Source organism: Geotrypetes seraphini, chromosome 16 (assembly GCF_902459505.1).
Source record: "Geotrypetes seraphini chromosome 16, aGeoSer1.1, whole genome shotgun sequence".
Taxonomy (NCBI): domain Eukaryota; kingdom Metazoa; phylum Chordata; class Amphibia; order Gymnophiona; family Dermophiidae; genus Geotrypetes; species Geotrypetes seraphini.
Genome location: NC_047099.1, coordinates 39043993 through 39060318, shown reverse-complemented (window position 1 = coordinate 39060318; position 16326 = coordinate 39043993). Strand labels below are relative to the sequence as shown.

General features: G+C 48.2%; 1 protein-coding gene across 2 annotated transcripts in view; it reads left to right on the top strand.

The window, feature by feature from the left end:
• ADAMTSL4 (ADAMTS like 4) overlaps window positions 1-15539 on the top strand; it is a 69168-nt gene extending 53629 nt beyond the window's left edge. For both annotated transcript variants that reach the window (XM_033924079.1, XM_033924078.1), the window contains exons 12-19: window positions 3214-3459; window positions 4310-4439; window positions 5381-5585; window positions 5816-5989; window positions 7449-7622; window positions 8456-8635; window positions 9676-9820; window positions 11690-15539. In XM_033924079.1, the coding sequence (XP_033779970.1) occupies window positions 3214-3459; window positions 4310-4439; window positions 5381-5585; window positions 5816-5989; window positions 7449-7622; window positions 8456-8635; window positions 9676-9820; window positions 11690-11826 (1391 nt within the window). In that variant the 3' untranslated portion in view covers window positions 11827-15539. The remainder of the gene's footprint in view (window positions 1-3213; window positions 3460-4309; window positions 4440-5380; window positions 5586-5815; window positions 5990-7448; window positions 7623-8455; window positions 8636-9675; window positions 9821-11689) is intronic.
• Window positions 15540-16326: the final 787 nt, after the last annotated feature.

Below are 16326 nucleotides of genomic sequence, written 5' to 3'. Positions count from 1 at the left end.
AACAATGATCCATCTAGCCCAGTAGCCCGTTCTCACGGTGGCTAATCCAGGTCCCTAGTACGTGACAAAAACCCAAAAGGTAGCAACATTCCATGCTACCGATCCAGGGCAAGCAGTGGCTTCCCCCTAGTCTCTCAATAACAGACTATGGACTTTTCCTCCAGGGACTTATCCAAACCTTTCTTAAAACCAGCTACACTATCCGCTCTTACCACATCCTCTGGCAACGCGTTCCAGAGCTTAACTATTCTCTGAGTGGAAAAAAAAAATCCTCCTATTGGTTTTAAAAGTATTTCCCTGTAACTTCATCGAGTGTCCCCTAGTCTTTGTAATTTTTGACGGAGTGAAAAATTGATCCACTTGTACCTGTTCTACTCCACTCAGGATTTTGTAGGCTTCAATCCTATCTCCCCTCAGCCGTCTCTTTTCCAAGCTGAAGAGCTCTAACCTTTTTAGTCTTTCCTCATACGAGAGGAGTTCCATCTTGGTCATTCTTCTTTGAACCTTTTCTAGTTCCACTAAATCTTTCTTCAGATAAGGAGACCGGAATTAAATGCAGTACTCCAGGTGAGCATGCAGCATGGAGTGATACAGAGGTGTTATAACTTTCTTAGTCTTGTTAACCATCCTAGAATCTTGTTTGCTTTTTTGACCGCAGCCACACATTGGGTGGAAGATTTCATTATATTGTCTACAATGAGACCCAGATCTTTTTCTTGGGCGCTAACTCCCATCTGGTTAACTATGATTTGGGTTATTCTGCCCAATGAGCTAGTTTTACAAGCATCTAAGTACCAAAAACTGGCCGGATGACCACTGGTTGTATTAGGGTATGACCCCCCTCCACTCAAATATATGAATGAAGCAGTACAGGTGGGTAGGCTAGTGAACCATAGAGAGGAGGAGCCAGGCTCATAAACCACTCTAACCACAACATTTAAGGTGGAAAGTATGAGCCTACCAAAAACCTACTCTACTGCCACTTGCTATTGGGATGATAGACAGTTGGGTTCTCTAGGTTTGGGGGGAGTTTTGAAGGACTCATCCTAAATTATAAGGGGCATATGATGAGATATACTGTATATATCTGGCAACCTTTAAGTGAAGTTCACAGCAGTGCCTTCTGAGGTGCCCACTGCTCTGTTGGCATTTCTATGTGGCCAGTCCATTACAATGGTGGCCCCACTCTAAATGGTCCATTTGGATGTTTTTGAGTTAGACGTCCTGGCAGTATAGATTAGAGAATGACACGGTGAAAAAATTGGTCCCCGTCACCGCCCCGTCCCCGTCTCACCATCCCCGTCACCGCCCCGTCCCCGTCTCACCAACCCCGTCACCGCCCCGTCCCCGTCTCACCATCCTCTTCACCGCCCCGTCACCGCCACTGCCACCCCATTCACCGCCCCGTCACCGCCACTGCAATCCCATTCACTTTTCTTTATTTACGTATAAAGGAAACATTCTTTAAAACTTTAAAACTTTAAAACTTAGTTAAATATTAGTTAATAACTATACAAAAACAAAACACGCAGAGAAAAAATTAATTAATAAAAATTCTCAAAACTGACACATTTTGATCACTAAATTTAAAATAGTTATTTTTCATACAGTTTTTCAATCACTAATCTTCCACCACCCCTGGGGCTAGCAATGCAAAAACAAACACGACATGTACTTTAAATGCTGCCGTGATTAGCATAGTGACCGCGGCTACGGCTGCAAGTCTCCCCTCCCCCCAGCGATCACGGCAGGAGGGCACCCAACCCCTCCTGTAGACCCCCCCAACGGCCCTCCCGACAATCGCAGCAGAAGGGTACCCAACCCCTCCTGCCGGTCCTCCCAATGGCCTCCCCTAAGATCGCCGGCAGGAGGGTACCCAACCCCTCCTGCTGGACCCCCCCCAACGAACCCTCCCACCCCGGAACCCCCTTAGTCTTACTTTCCAAGTTGGACCGGACAGCTCCTCGCTCGTCTGACCAGCAGGCCTGCCTCCGTCCAAATGAGGCGGGCCCGCCCCTACCCTGCCCAACCCACAGGATCCTAGGGCCTGATTGGTCTAGGCACCTAAAGCCACTCCCGCTATAGGAGGGGCCTTAGGTGCTTGGGCCAATCAGGCCCTAGGATCCTGTGGGTTAGGCAGGGGAGGGGAGGGGCGGGCCCGCCTCATTTGGACGGAGGCAGGCCTGCTGGCCAGACGAGCGAGGAGCTGTCCGGTCCAACTTGGAAAGTAAGACTAAGGGGGTTCCGGGGTGGGAGGGTTCGTTGGGGGGGGGTCCAGCAGGAGGGGTTGGGTACCCTCCTGCCGGCGATCTTAGGGGAGGCCATTGGGAGGCAGGGGAGGGGAGGGGCGGGCCCGCCTCATTTGGACGGAGGCAGGCCTGCTGGCCAGACGAGCGAGGAGCTGTCCGGTCCAACTTGGAAAGTAAGACTAAGGGGGTTCCGGGGTGGGAGGGTTCGTTGGGGGGGGGGTCCAGCAGGAGGGGTTGGGTACCCTCCTGCCGGCGATCTTAGGGGAGGCCATTGGGAGGCAGGGGAGGGGAGGGGCGGGCCCGCCTCATTTGGACGGAGGCAGGCCTGCTGGCCAGACGAGCGAGGAGCGGTGAAACACAGGTAAATAGCGGTTCCTAGAAGGGGGTACATTGGCCCGCGGGGACAAACCTGTTCACCGTTTCCGCGGTCGGTGAATGGCCTTGTCCCCGTCACCGCAGCGACTGCTAGTTTTCTTCCCCGTTTTCGGCGGTGACCCGCGGCTTAAATGCGGTGGCCGCGGGTAAACCGTCACCGTGTCATTCTCTAGTATAGATGTTTTGGTGGCCAAGGCGTCCAGGTAAGCAATTTAAAATATATATATATATATATATTTGGATGTCCTGTTTGCTACAAGAAGTCCAAAGTCAGATGCAGAGAAACAACCATTTTCAAACGTCCAAAGATGTCCTATCGAAAATGGCCCTCCACCTATGTCTAAGTACTTTGAAAATGAGCCCCTAAACTACTAATAATACTCGGATGGGTTGAAGACAGGGCATTTATCCCCCCAGTAATGATCTGATTGATTGCAATAGTTCTCCAATAATGTCCTGTTTTCAGGGTTTTTGTTTTTTTAATCATGCCAAATTTATGAAGAAACTTCAAAACCTACTGGATGGGTAAAGGGCCTAATAGGGTTGTAGCCCAGGTTCTACTGACCTTTCCACATTATTTTACCTGTAGGTGTTCTGACTCCACTGTCCTCACGTGACCTGCAAAACCCAGCAACTTCTGCAAGGAATCCATCAAGAAGACCAAACTCACGGCTGCGGCCTTCAGGGCGGCATTCTCCACGGGCACCTGGGGTCCTTCAGAGAAACATCCGCGTTCCTCCATTGTCAGAGCCCCCAGTGCAGCACTGGCCTGAACTACCAGAGTTTTACTGGAGACGAGTGGGAAACACTGAGTGTACGGTCACCTGTGGGAAAGGTGAGAGCGAGAGAGAATGCCTGCCCCAATCTCCAGTCCTAGAGGTGACAGGCTCTGAATCCCCGTGTCCATCTTTGAATCAGACAGACTTAGTGTCTGCTAAAATGTTTTCTTGTCTACGGTGCAAGAGAGGTTTTTTTCCTTGTGGGTTTACAACACCTTAAACTAAAAATCTCTTTTTGTAGGCACTTTGCTTCTTGGTATAGCTCTTTGTAGGGTTCGAACTCTCTAATCCACACTCCCAGAAATATTTAGAGTTTGCTTCCAAGTGTTATGAGCTGCCTTTGTCAAGTGGGTGTAAACCATTCTCTTGGCTGCTGTATGTCTGCATGTGCTTTTCATTAAATTGGGGCTGGGGGATATAGGGAATGGGAGTTTGTGTACCAGAGAAAAAGCTTCTGACCTATTGTACAGTGCCACCTTCTGGATGAGTGGGGTACTGCCCATGTTCTTTTATTTTTATTGCGCTTTTGCGTTTTATGGGCAGATTTGTTTCACAAAGCTCTGCAATATTTATTTTTCTTTATTGCGCCAGTGTTTGACTAGCAACAAATATGCATGGCTAGACAAAATGTGCACCCTTTCAAAGCTACAATGAAGTTACTATGCAGCATTCTATAACTTGTGTACACTAAAAGCTGAAAATGGGCCCGCAAGATGATAAGAATCAGGGAGTCCATGCACTCTGCGTTGGTGGTCCTCTAATATTCAGGACCACGAGGGGGAGCAGTTATGAGCTTTCCAGACCCAGTAACAAATTGCATTCTTGCTGTAGTCAGTGGCTGAGAAGAAAACTTCTATGCGGCTGGTTTCTCTTTTCCGTCCCCTTCCATGTCTCGTCTTGTTCCAGGTTCCTGGCTCCCAGTTTTCCGCTGCATTTCTCACAGGTTTCAGGAGGAAGCGAACGAGGACGCTTGCGACGCTGCCACCCAGCCTGTCCCGGTAGAGGAAGCCTGCAATACCCAGTCATGCCCTGCCTAGTAAGCACTGCCAGCCGGCAAACCTTCAATATTGCCTGATTTTCTTTCTGTCCTGGCTGTTTATTTTTTCCACCAGCTCAATCCCAGACCAGTCTCTGTCGGGTTATAGCGCCGTGAAGCGTCATTCACAACTACCCCAGGGATTATCCTCCTGTTTTGATATACCCCCCTCAGCTGGAACTGGCTAATATGGACCTAAAACCCAGTCCACAGAGGGTGCCATTGTGTAATGACTTGTATTCCCAAACCCCGTGAGAACATAGAAACATAGAATATGACGGCAGGAAAGGGCCACGGCCCATCTAGTCTGCCCACACTAATGGCCCACCCCCTAACTACCTCCATGAAGAGATCCCACATGCCAATCCCATCTTTTCTTAAAATCTGGCACGCTGCTGGTCTCAATTACCCGTTGTGGAAGATTATTCCAGCGATCAACCACCCTTTCAGTGAAGAAATATTTTCTGGTGTCGCCATGAAATTTCCCACCCCTGATTTTCAACGGATGCCCTCTTGTTGCCGTGGGTCATTTTTGGAATGTCCCGTCATCCGTGACACACGATAGGAAAAGGTTAATGGTTTGCACCCCTTATGTCACTAAGACACCCCTCCCTAGTTATACGGTCTTTAGGACTCAAACTTCCCAAAATTCTAATCCCTTTTAATAAACTGCAGTAATAATGCGTCTTGAGGCGTCCCCCTAGTGGCTGACAAGAAACCTGCATGTAGGTAGTGTTATTAATTCAGCTCTGACTTCAATTTACCCAGCACTGTAGTGTGTTCATTGGGATGCCTCCTATTTTAAAAGACCTGAATACAAAATTATCAAACATATTGTCTGGTCAGGAATGCCCGTGAAATCTTCTGGGGACAGTGGAGAAATGTTGGTGTTTATTAAAAGGGTGCAAGTACCCTCTCACTCTCTCTCTCCTTCTTCAAAGTTGGGATTCTGGAGAGTGGGCCGCCTGCAGCAGCTCCTGTGGGCCAGGGGTTCAGCACCGGCCGATCAGCTGTCGCCAGGTCTATGCCAATCGAACAACCATGGTGCATCCACAGCGCTGTGCACACCTGGAGAAGCCCAATGCTACACAACCCTGCCACCTCCGAGTCTGCAGTCACTGGGAGTTCAGTGTAAACTGGAGTTCGGTAAGGAGGGATGGATAGTATATTGGGGGAGAGATAGGAAATGAGGGATGGGAGCTATGGGGGGTCAGATACAGAATAGTGAAGGTGGATCGGAGAGATGGTTACTATTTCATGGTTCTGGGGAGGGAAGGGGGGAATCTTTCTATCACACTCATCCAGTTAGCTGGCGTATGGGGGATCACAAGACTCTTCCCGCAGACATTGCACAGTTATCCTGTTTCCCTCTGCAGTGCTCTGCTCTGTGCGGTCAGGGCCAGAGAACCCGGAACGTGCGATGCGTCAGTAGCCAGGGGGACATGGTGAGCGACAGAGAATGTAATGGCAGACCACGCCCGAGTGCCAGCGAGGCCTGTGACATGGGGCCCTGTGTGAAGACCTGGTTTCACAGTGACTGGAGTAAGATGGTAAGGTGTACCCGTGCCCTGGGTTGCAGAGAATGGAGACTGAAGAGGGCATCAGGCTGTCTAACTTTCCTTATTAAACGCTCTTCTTCCTACCTCTGTCTGCTCCATAACATGTCTTTCTCCATCTCATTGCCAACTTACAAAAAAGTGACTGACTGGGCTAGAATTTGGTTGGGTGGGAAGGAAAAGGTGATTGCCTTGCAAGTGGTGTGCCACAGGGATCTGTTCTTGATCCTGTTCTTTTTAACGATTTTGTAAGCAATATTGTTGAAGAGCTCTCTGGTAAGATTTGCCTCTTTGCGGACGATACCAATATCTGCTCACGATGGGGTGAATAACACGAGGAGGGATCTCTTGAGTGAAGCTTGAAGAATGATCCGGAATTTCGCAGCCAAGATGTAATGCCAAAAAATGCAGGGTCATGCATTTGGGCTGCAAAAACGTCTGTGCATGAAAGAGGAGTGGAACTTGGGAGTTATGGTATGTGATGATCTTAAGGAGGCCACACAGGTAGAAAAGGTGACAGCGAAAGCTAGAAGGATACCTGGGTGTCTAGGGGAGAGGAATGGCCAGCAGGTGAGAGGCAGCTACAATGTCTATATACAGTAGGTCTCTAGTGAGACCTTTTTTTTTTTTTTTAACATATTCTGGAGACAGCACCTTCAGAAAGATATGAAGAGGATGGAGCCTGTCCAGAGGAAGGCTACTAAAATGGCCAGTCGTCTTCATAAGATCTCAATAAGTATACTTTGGAAGAAAGGCAGGAGAGGGGAGATACGACAGAGAAGTTTCTCTATAGTATGAATGCGCTGGTGTGGAATGAGGGGACATAGGATCGGACTCGGAAGTAATCCAAGGAAATGTGTCTTTACGGAAATGGTGGCAAGTCCGTGGAAGTGGGTGGAGATGAAGATGTATCTGAATTCAGGAAAGCCTGAGACAAGCATAGAGGATCTCTGAGGGAGAGGGAGGAATTGGCGAGATTAGTAGTTAGTGTGGATGGACAGACTGGACAGGGAGAAAGGGGGTGTGTGAGGGATTTTGGATGTAATTCATGAGGAATAGGCCACATGTTTATGGTTTTATCTCCCTGCCTTTTTTTTTGAGGGGGGGGGTTAATGCTTGAGATCTAGGGTTCCGTCTCCTTCATTTCTGCAGAAACACTGAGCCCCTCCCCTCCCGTCATCCATAGCAGCTCTGACTCTCCTCCGCTCTCGGCCGCTGGTGGGTTGGGCTCTACAAACTGCCTCCCTCCTACCCCCAATCAGCCACCTTGTGAGCATTTTTAAGCCCTCATAGGCTGGCCATGTGCGCTTTCCGCCTCTGATGTCACAGCTTTGAAAATGCCAGCCCATGTGATTTCATGCCCTTTTGGGGAACGACGCAAGGCCAAATGCAGATATCGTTAAATGTTTTCATGTTCTCCAGTGCTGACGGTCTTTTTCACCTTGTGCCGCAGTGCTCGGTGGAGTGCGGCGTGGGGATCCAGCGACGATCCGTGGTCTGCTTGTCCAGCCACGCTAGTGAGGTGTCAGGAGAGAGCTGCGCAGGAGTCCGTCCAGAAGACATGAGAGCGTGCGACAGCAAGCCATGCCTCCGGGTAGCCCGGTGGTACGCGGGACCCTGGAGTCAGGTGAGAGGAAAAATTGGCGCCGCTCCCTTCCCACGGCTGTAGTGCCTAGTTCCCTGTTTTGTTTTGTTTTTTCCTCCCTTATCCCCCACTCCTTCCTCTCAGTCATCACTCTCAAGTCTGTCTTGTCGATGTCTTCAGTGTTCACCTCCCTTTCTTTCCATAGTCATTATTTTTAAGTACTGTTTTTATCTCTATTTTAGTATTTTATTGTAAACCGGCTAGATACTCGTTGATGGTCGGTATATTAAAAATCAATAAACTTGAAACTTGTTAATAATGTCTGATATTCTCTAGTCTGATATTCTCTAGCAGAGCGGCATCTGAACTCCTAGCCAGCTCAAGATGTAGGGCCGAATATTCCATTCCATAATAGCCTCTGCTAAATATCCAGAGGGTTGACGGTGATTTTTAAGCCACTTAGCCATTTTCTGAGACCAGATATTCAGTGCTGGATCACGTCCAACAGAAGGGCATAGCCAGACTTTGGGCAGGCCCCCAATTCCCCTCCCCTTGTTCCTGCACCAGGTACCTGAGCTGGCAGAGATCCCCAAGTCCCACCAGCTGGAAGAAGTCGTCTTGTGGCCAAAACAAGCATCCTCCCCTCTGTTATTTTTTTTGCCTTTTTGGTTTCGGTTATCTTTTGCTTTCCTTTTATTTCTAATTTTTATCTCATCATTGTTGGTTTACTTTTATGATTGTTAACTGAGTCGAGCTCCATTTCATATGACGATCACCCGGCCTATAAATTTAAGGTTTAGCTCAGTTTACACATACAGGATGACGACACCGTCGGCTGCTTGCACCCACCCTTCCCTCTTTGCTTTGACCTGCAGTGCTCAGCGGAATGTGACGGCGGTGTCCAGCGGCGAGACGTGATCTGTGTTAGCAGGCTGGGGTCAGAGCTCAATGTGACGAATCCCTCAGAATGCGCGCACCTGGAGAAGCCTGCACTGTTGCAGCCCTGTGCGACTGACCCCTGCGGAGCCCGCTGGTTCACCAGCCCTTGGAGCACAGTAAGTGGCCAAAAACGTTTGAAGTGAATCCCCGTTCCCTCTGGGGATGAAACTGGAGGGCTTATTTCCCAAAGTCCAATGCAATTTATATAGACTTAAGCAGGTTTGGGAAATAAGCCCGTCAATCATACTGTTTTGCCAGCAGGGGGCACCATTTCCTTTCCCTTAAAATGGTCTAGCAGCACAGGGGAAGTGGAATAAGCACTTCAATTATACTGTTTTGCCAGCAGGGGGGCACCATTTCCTTTCCCTTAGAATGATCTAGCTGGCAGCACAGAGAAAGCGGGAGAGGCCCGATGTGATTCTTCCTTCTGATCATTGTCAGATGATAGGGGTTTGCGTTGCAGGATCTAACACGTGCTCTGCTGCTGTCCTGTATTGTGCAGATCCCCGCCTTCTGCAGCCCCTTCACCTCCTCGCAAGCCTTCTTGAATTCTGATGCCAAATGGTGGCCTCTATGCGTACGCAGGCTTTGTTAGGCGGGGGCTGCTACCCGTGTATATTGGAAATAGGTTCAGGCCTTATCTCTACACAAGGCACCTGACCAGTCCAGGAATGCTGCCTATCTCTGCCCATGGGTCAGTCCCTGTGCTATGGCCATTTATATATTTCTACCCCTGCTTTGCCTATGGAACAAACAAGGCCTAGGTAACTACTCTGAATGTTCTCCCTAGTACACCTAGTTCCCTGTTGTTCTTAACTGTTTCACACCCAGTGTTTGATATTTTTGCTGTTAATAATAATAATTTTATTTTTATATACCGCAATACCAGAAATAGTTCAGAGCGGTTTACGGAGGAAGAGACAGCGATATTACAAAAAAAAAAAACAACTTTCAAAATTAAGGTTAATGAAATTTTTCTGGAGGTGTTTTAGAAATACGTCGAGGCAGAAGTGGGGGTCAGAGAAATTTTTTGATTGACCTCCTCAAACGTTTGATCAGAAAAGTGCGTTTGAAATAAAGTTGGTTAAACATTTATTCCATTTGCCTGCTTGGAATGATAACGTTCTATCGAGGAATCTCTTGTCGCTCCCTGCAGTGCTCGCAGTCCTGCCTGGGAGGGTTGCAGGCGAGAGAGGTGCGATGCCTGACCGGGAACAGAACCCTCAGTGATCTGTGCGACCCCGACACGAAGCCGGTGGAGAAACGAAGCTGCAATGCACAGCCATGCACACCAGAGCTAGGTACATAGCACAGACTTATCGGAGATGGCGCTTCCTTGTAACTCTACTGTACTCATATGCCGGGATACATTATTATTGATGGTTATTCTGATATAGCACTTCCTTGGCACTCTAATGCATAGGTACCCTAGTATTTATTTTTAGTATTTATCTAACCACTTATAGTCTAAGTGGTTTTACATTCAGGTACTCAAGCATTTTTTCCCCCGTCTGTCCCGGTGGGCTCGCACTCTGGGGATTAAGCGACTTGCCCAGGGTCACAAGGGGCAGCGTGGGATTTGAACCCACAACCTCAGGGTACTCCAGTGAAACTGTCTTGGTAAAGTGATCTGGTACTAAGTACCATAGTATAATGTTACTTGGGTACTCTGATGATGTGATTCTTTAGTACTCCAGGGCATCCCATTTTACAAGGTGCCTTTAACACTCTAGTCTAGTCTAGTCTAGTCTAGTCTCATTACATGATACCCTGGTATAAAAATCCCTTAGTCTATAGTGACTCTTCAGTGCAGCAATACCTGAGTAATCGGATATACTGATATCTGGAGTTCTAGTATATTAATATCTGAGTATTCTGATACTTGGATTCCTGGGCGCTCTGGTATAACAATCCCCTGGTATAGTGACTGACTTGTACCCAAGTGCCACAATACCTGAGCATTCTGGTGTGGTATAGTAATACCACTAGGAAGATCTGATATAGGAATCCTTTAGTACTCTGGTGAAGTGATATCCGAGTACTCTGGTACTGTGACCCTCTAGTTTACCAATCCCTGGGTACTGTGGTATTGCGATGCCCGAATATTATGTCCCCTAGGTGCTTTAGCTTGGTGGTACTGATTTTGGGGTGATCAAATAGAGGCCCGTGATCTGGTACTCTGGATTTTGCAATCCCTGGGTACACTGGTGTTGTAGTCTGCCGGTATAGTAATCTTAATACTCGGGTATAGTAGTCCCTCAGTACTCTGGTACTAATGATCCCTGGTACAGTTGCAGTTCCAAGACCAATTTCTAGTACAGAGATCTAATCTGTAACGAAAGCAGGTCTGAACTGAGGGTCTCGTCACCTAAACAGCTCAGTTTTGAAATTTTAGAGCCTGCCTTAGGAGAAGACAAGAAAACCTTCTCCCAATGTTCTTTTCTCAGGTGTTATCAAGGAAGTCCGGTTGCACCTGCTATCAGGTAACCCCTCAAAGCTCCTCCGGGCGTATACCTAGTACAGCGAAGTGCTGCATATGCACAGGGCTGGCTCGGAGGGTTAGGGGCCCCAGCGCCCCTGCCCCCAAACCTTAAGCTTCCTCCCGTTCTCGCTCTCTCCTTTGCCTGTGGCCCTCTAAACATTACCTTGTGGGCTGCTTTCAGCCAGCCCTGGATCTTCCTTCTGCTGCGTCCCGCCGGCAGGATGCAGCAGAGGGAAGACCTGGGTGGCCGAAAACAGCCTATTGCGCATGAGGTAATGGTTAGAGCAGTGTTCTCAACTCGGTCCTGCCAGTCAGGTTTTCAGGATATCCACACTGAATTTGCATAAACTTGATTTGCATACACTGCCTCCATTCTATGCAAATGTCTTTCATGCATATTCATTGTGGATATCTTGAAAACCTGACCGGCAAGGGGGGTAACTCCAGGACCGAGTTGAGAAACATTGGTTTAGAGGACCGGGAAGTGGGGGGGGGGGAAGGGAGGGAGGGAAGAGGGAGAAAGCTTTGGACTGGGTGAAGCGCTGACGGTTAACTCAGGGCCAGGGATGTCAGCACCCTGTATCTCCGACGTACTGGGCCAGAGCCTCACATGGCCCAGCGGTTGAGCCGGTCCCTGCGTGTGCAGAAGTGCCTGCCGCGAGCTAACCCTTTTCTTTCTCTTGCGCAGATGAGAACTGTAAAGACAGACATCACAGCTGCCCCCTGGTGGTGCAGGCCCGGCTGTGCGTGTATGCTTACTACAAGGGAGCATGCTGCGCCTCCTGCACTCACGCCCTGGAGCGAAGTAAGGCCCTGCTCACTTGATAGCAGCCTCACGGCAGGGGGAGGGGGAAGTCCCTCACGGCCCACCTCAGTGCTTTTCACTGTTTCAGATCTCTGCGTTTTTTTTTACTGGGAGAGACAAAGTATTTATTAAAGACTTGCTTTTTTTGAACACGGCAGAGGCTGCCTGGCTGGCACACTGGTTTTGGAAAGCTGCGGACAGGGGAGGGCGATTATCCTGCTGCAATATTTGGAATTTAAGGTGCTTGCCATAAAGCGGGCGTTTGGTGTCCGCCCTGTCCCCTGCTTTGCTGAACCTCGCTCACCGAGACTCTGTGGTGTTGAAGCCTGAGCCCTCGGAGTTACTGCTTTGGTCCTGGAGGAATCTGGGTTACCTGCAGACTGTGACAGACACCGTTGTCTAAAGCTGATGGTGTACAGGAGTTTTTGAGACCTCTCAGGTCCCTTCTTCAGATGCGACAACAGATCAATGACCGATTAATGCAAAAAGCAGGAAAACAGTGGGTTGAGAGCAGGTCCCTATGGCAACGGACCCATCTGAACCCATCAGTTAGGACCCATCTGAACCAGGGATCTGCGCTGTCTAGAAAGCTCAGGAACTACTGCACTGGACGACGCCTAGGGTCCAATTAATGGGATCACAGCTTGCAAGGAATCCTCCCCACTCTCAGGGGCACTTTTCTTATTAAAAGCTACTGAACACGGGTGCCACTGGGTGAAGATCTGTCTCGGGCATGGTCAGAGGGTCTGCTTTTTAACATTCACAGAGCAAAGTTATAATTCCCAGTCTGCTCTGTGAGCAGTAAACCTAAGAACAGCCTCACTGGGTCAGCCCAATGGTCCATCAGTACCAGTAGTCCGTTCACACGGTGACCAATCCAGGTCATTAGTACCTGTCCAGATCCCAAGGAGTAACACACAAAACCCTCAAATGATAGATATAAAAGTGCTGAATTGTGGGCTCAGAAATCAAGCAGACTGTGCGCCTCCATCCCAAGGCGCCAAGTGACCCAACCCTCCCTGGCTTGGGTACCCCAAAACGGAGCTCTTGTTGCGTTTCTCCGGAAGGATGCTCCAACACCTGCACAGCTGTGCACGCCACACATCCTCAAAGAGTAGACTATGCCCACGGAAGCTTCTAAAAATGGTATTCTCACGCCTTTTTTGCGGTAATGCATGCCCAACGCACGTTATAATAGGTCTAAGGACACAAAAAAATAGCTATATACAGCGTCATAAAATTCCTCCTACACCTTGACTCCTCATTACTGTGCTGCCTCAGAGAATTGCACTCCCTCTCCAATCCCACGCAGCTCTCTTTCCTAAATCTCCATCCTCTCCACTCAGCTGGAAAGGAGAGAGCCGAGCCTAAAACGGGAGCGGATGCAGTTGATAAGCCCAACACTAGGGTTTGTGGAGCACTACTTCTTAGCACTAGACGTTGGCGGCATGAACGGGACAGCTTGGCCAACTCTAGCAAGCGGGTGTCTAGTGCTCTCTCTTTGTAGAGGCATTTCACATTGCTGTTAACTCTTGTCTTGTATTCCTCAAGCTCATCCCTTCAGGCTTCAGACCCCCCCCCCCCCACCCGACAGCAGACATGAAGTACCCTCACCTGTTGGTGAATATTCAGGTCACCAGTGACATCATACTCACTGCACGAGCTCACTAATTTTATGTCCGAGGTTATCACTAACCTCTCTCTCCCAGGAGTTCCTCAAGATTTACTGTTTTTATATATTAGGATGATCACAGGATTTCTATTAGCATTTTGTCGCATAGGATTTGAAGACACCACATTGCACACTGTTATTTTTAGGTTTTTGTAAAACTTCATATAGTTACTCTGTAAGCTCTGTGCAAACTTTGGGGAGTCATTCAGGAAGTTTGGCTGCGAATAGCTTTGCCCCTTTTCAGAGAAGTTCCCTTATCTGCTAGGGGCTTCACACGAGAACGTATTATTTGAAAGCACATGCAGTTTTGACGTCCCTGGCTGTTTTAGACTGCCGGTTGCAAAAGCTGCTACGTGCAAAAAAGTTTGTGGCAGCCAGCAAGAAGCTGCGGAAATGGTGATTTCCCGGGTCTCATTGCTAGAATTTCCTCTCTTAAATTTTAGATAGTACAGTTTTTGCACATAATAATATTCTAGTGATTTTTTTTTTTTTTTGTGCAAAGGAATCGTGTTAGAGCAGAGAATAAAAAAAAAGCCACGTGTAAAATATGTTAGGGTGAGAAGTTCCCTTTCTTCAGGGGGGGAAAAAAATGTGAAAATATTCTATAGCTGAGCTCCCGGACTAAGGGCTCCTTTTATCAAGCCACGGGCGCAACGTTTCATCAAGCGTTGAAACCCGCGCTGGCCAAAAACTACCGCCTGCTCAAGAGGAGGCGGTAGCGGCTTGATACAAGGAGCCCTTCATTTGTACCGGCTTCTGCCCTTTGACCCTACAGAAAAGAAAACATATCCGCAGATTGAGCTGTGATCGGTGTGCTAATTCTTGAAAGACGGAATTGAGCATCCCCAAAGTATGTAAAGTAAGAGTATCTCTTATGCAATAAGAGACGCAACTAATTTACCAATTATAACGGAACTATGCATTTTGGCCTTCAGATGCTGTAGGGTCTCTTCCCCCCCCCCCCCCCCCCAATTATTAAGTAATTTTGGAAGGCCAAATCTAGAGGCTGACCAAATTTCAGTTTCAATTTCAAAACCAGCCTGAAATTCTGATTTGAACACATTTTGGTTTCAGCTACCCCCTGAACAAAAAGTGTTATCCACTTTCTGTCGTCCCCCCCCCAACCTGTAAATTGCTCACGCCTATGCTGGCTCCAATCTCAAAATGGCTGCTGCATTCTCCCTTCCTGGGCCTACCCTAGAAGCTCTGGTGGCCTAATCGGGCAGGATGCTGACTCCACCATCAAAATGGCCGCCACAGTGTTTCACAAGACTACCATGAAGGTCGCCACAGCCATTTTTACGGTGGAGTCAGTAGGGGAGGTAGATATTGAAGATCCTTCCGACCCGATTAGGCCACCAGTGCTTCTAGGGTAGGCCCAGGAGGGAGAATCTATCTGGCTGTGGGTGAGGGAAGTTAGGTGGAGCAGGGCTAGGCTGGTTTGGGCTGAAACCAAGTGGCAAATTTTGGCCACAGATTTGGATGACCTCTTGTCGAATCCTATAACTGCTGTTTCCCTGTGTAAAGTGCCCACTCTGCAGAGAATGAGGAAGGCACGGGGCTTGTCTGAAAACTTCACGTGTTCCGGCTTTCTTGAAGAGCTACAATTCTGTCGCGTTCGATGCATTTCCTGCAGAGGCACAGTTTGAGCTCTGGATTTGTTTTACAGTAAATGGGACAGGTGGTGGGGCTTTTCACAGATCAAGGCCAGAGAGAGTCAAAGGGGGGGATTGAAATGCTGGCGTCGCAGCCTGGCCCTCTCTCATTCCTGCACCGCCCCTCCCGCAGCGTCCCCAAGAGAATATTTACTGTCTTTTTTTGGCAGTTCAGGTTTTGCCAAAGGAAATTTAATAGGAAAATTTATATATATACACAATATACTTTTTTTATTGCTACTAAATGTTCAGGGTATGAAAATTATATTAAACAGATTGGTTTTGTACTTTTTCTGTACATACGTTGTAATTTATTTTTTATGAAAGATACCTACAGATGCTGCCTTTTTGCTTAAAGAATATTTGTGTGACGATTGTAAAAATTATTAAATCTTTTTTTGTGGAACAGTGTGCGTAGGTTTGATTTTTTTTTTCACCCCCCCCAATAAATATTTCATTCAAAGTAAGAAAATGGGAGCAGGTGGCAAATGCAAACGTGATTATCTACTGAACATCGAAACACAGAAGAGAGAGTCCCTGCTCAAGAGAGCTTACAATCTAGTCAAGACAAGACAAACTGGACAATTACAGAGAGATTGATAAAAGACAGATATTGATGCTCAGCGGGTGGGTTGGAGTTTGGAATTGAAGACTGCCAGAGACGTAGCGAGTCAGGCAGTTTGTTCCAGGCATACGATACAGCAAGTTAGAAGGGACGGAGTCCGGAGCTGGCTGTAGAGGAGAAGGGTACAGGTAAGAGAGACTTCTCCGATGAGTGGAGTGCCCGGAGGGGAGAGATAATGAGGCGCTTGTAGGTCAGTAGGAGGAGTTCAAACTGCACGCGGGAGCCAATGAAATGACTTGAGGAGAGGGGTAATATGGGTAGAACGACATCGGCAGAACATGAAACGTGCAACAGAGTTCTAAACAGATTGAAGATGAGAGAGATGGTTTAGCTCTCGTAAGAGGAAAGACTAAAACGGTTAGGGCTCTTCAGCTTGGAAAAGAGACGGCCTACAAGATCCTGAGTGGAATAGAACGGGGACAAGCGGATCGATTTTTCACTCCGTCAGAAATTACAAAGACTAGGGGGGGGGGGGAACTCGATGAAGCCACAGGGAAATACTTTTAAAACGCCAAAGGTCCAACAAGCCCAGCATCAGGTCAGGTTGCAAATCTCCAGCAGATCCCAG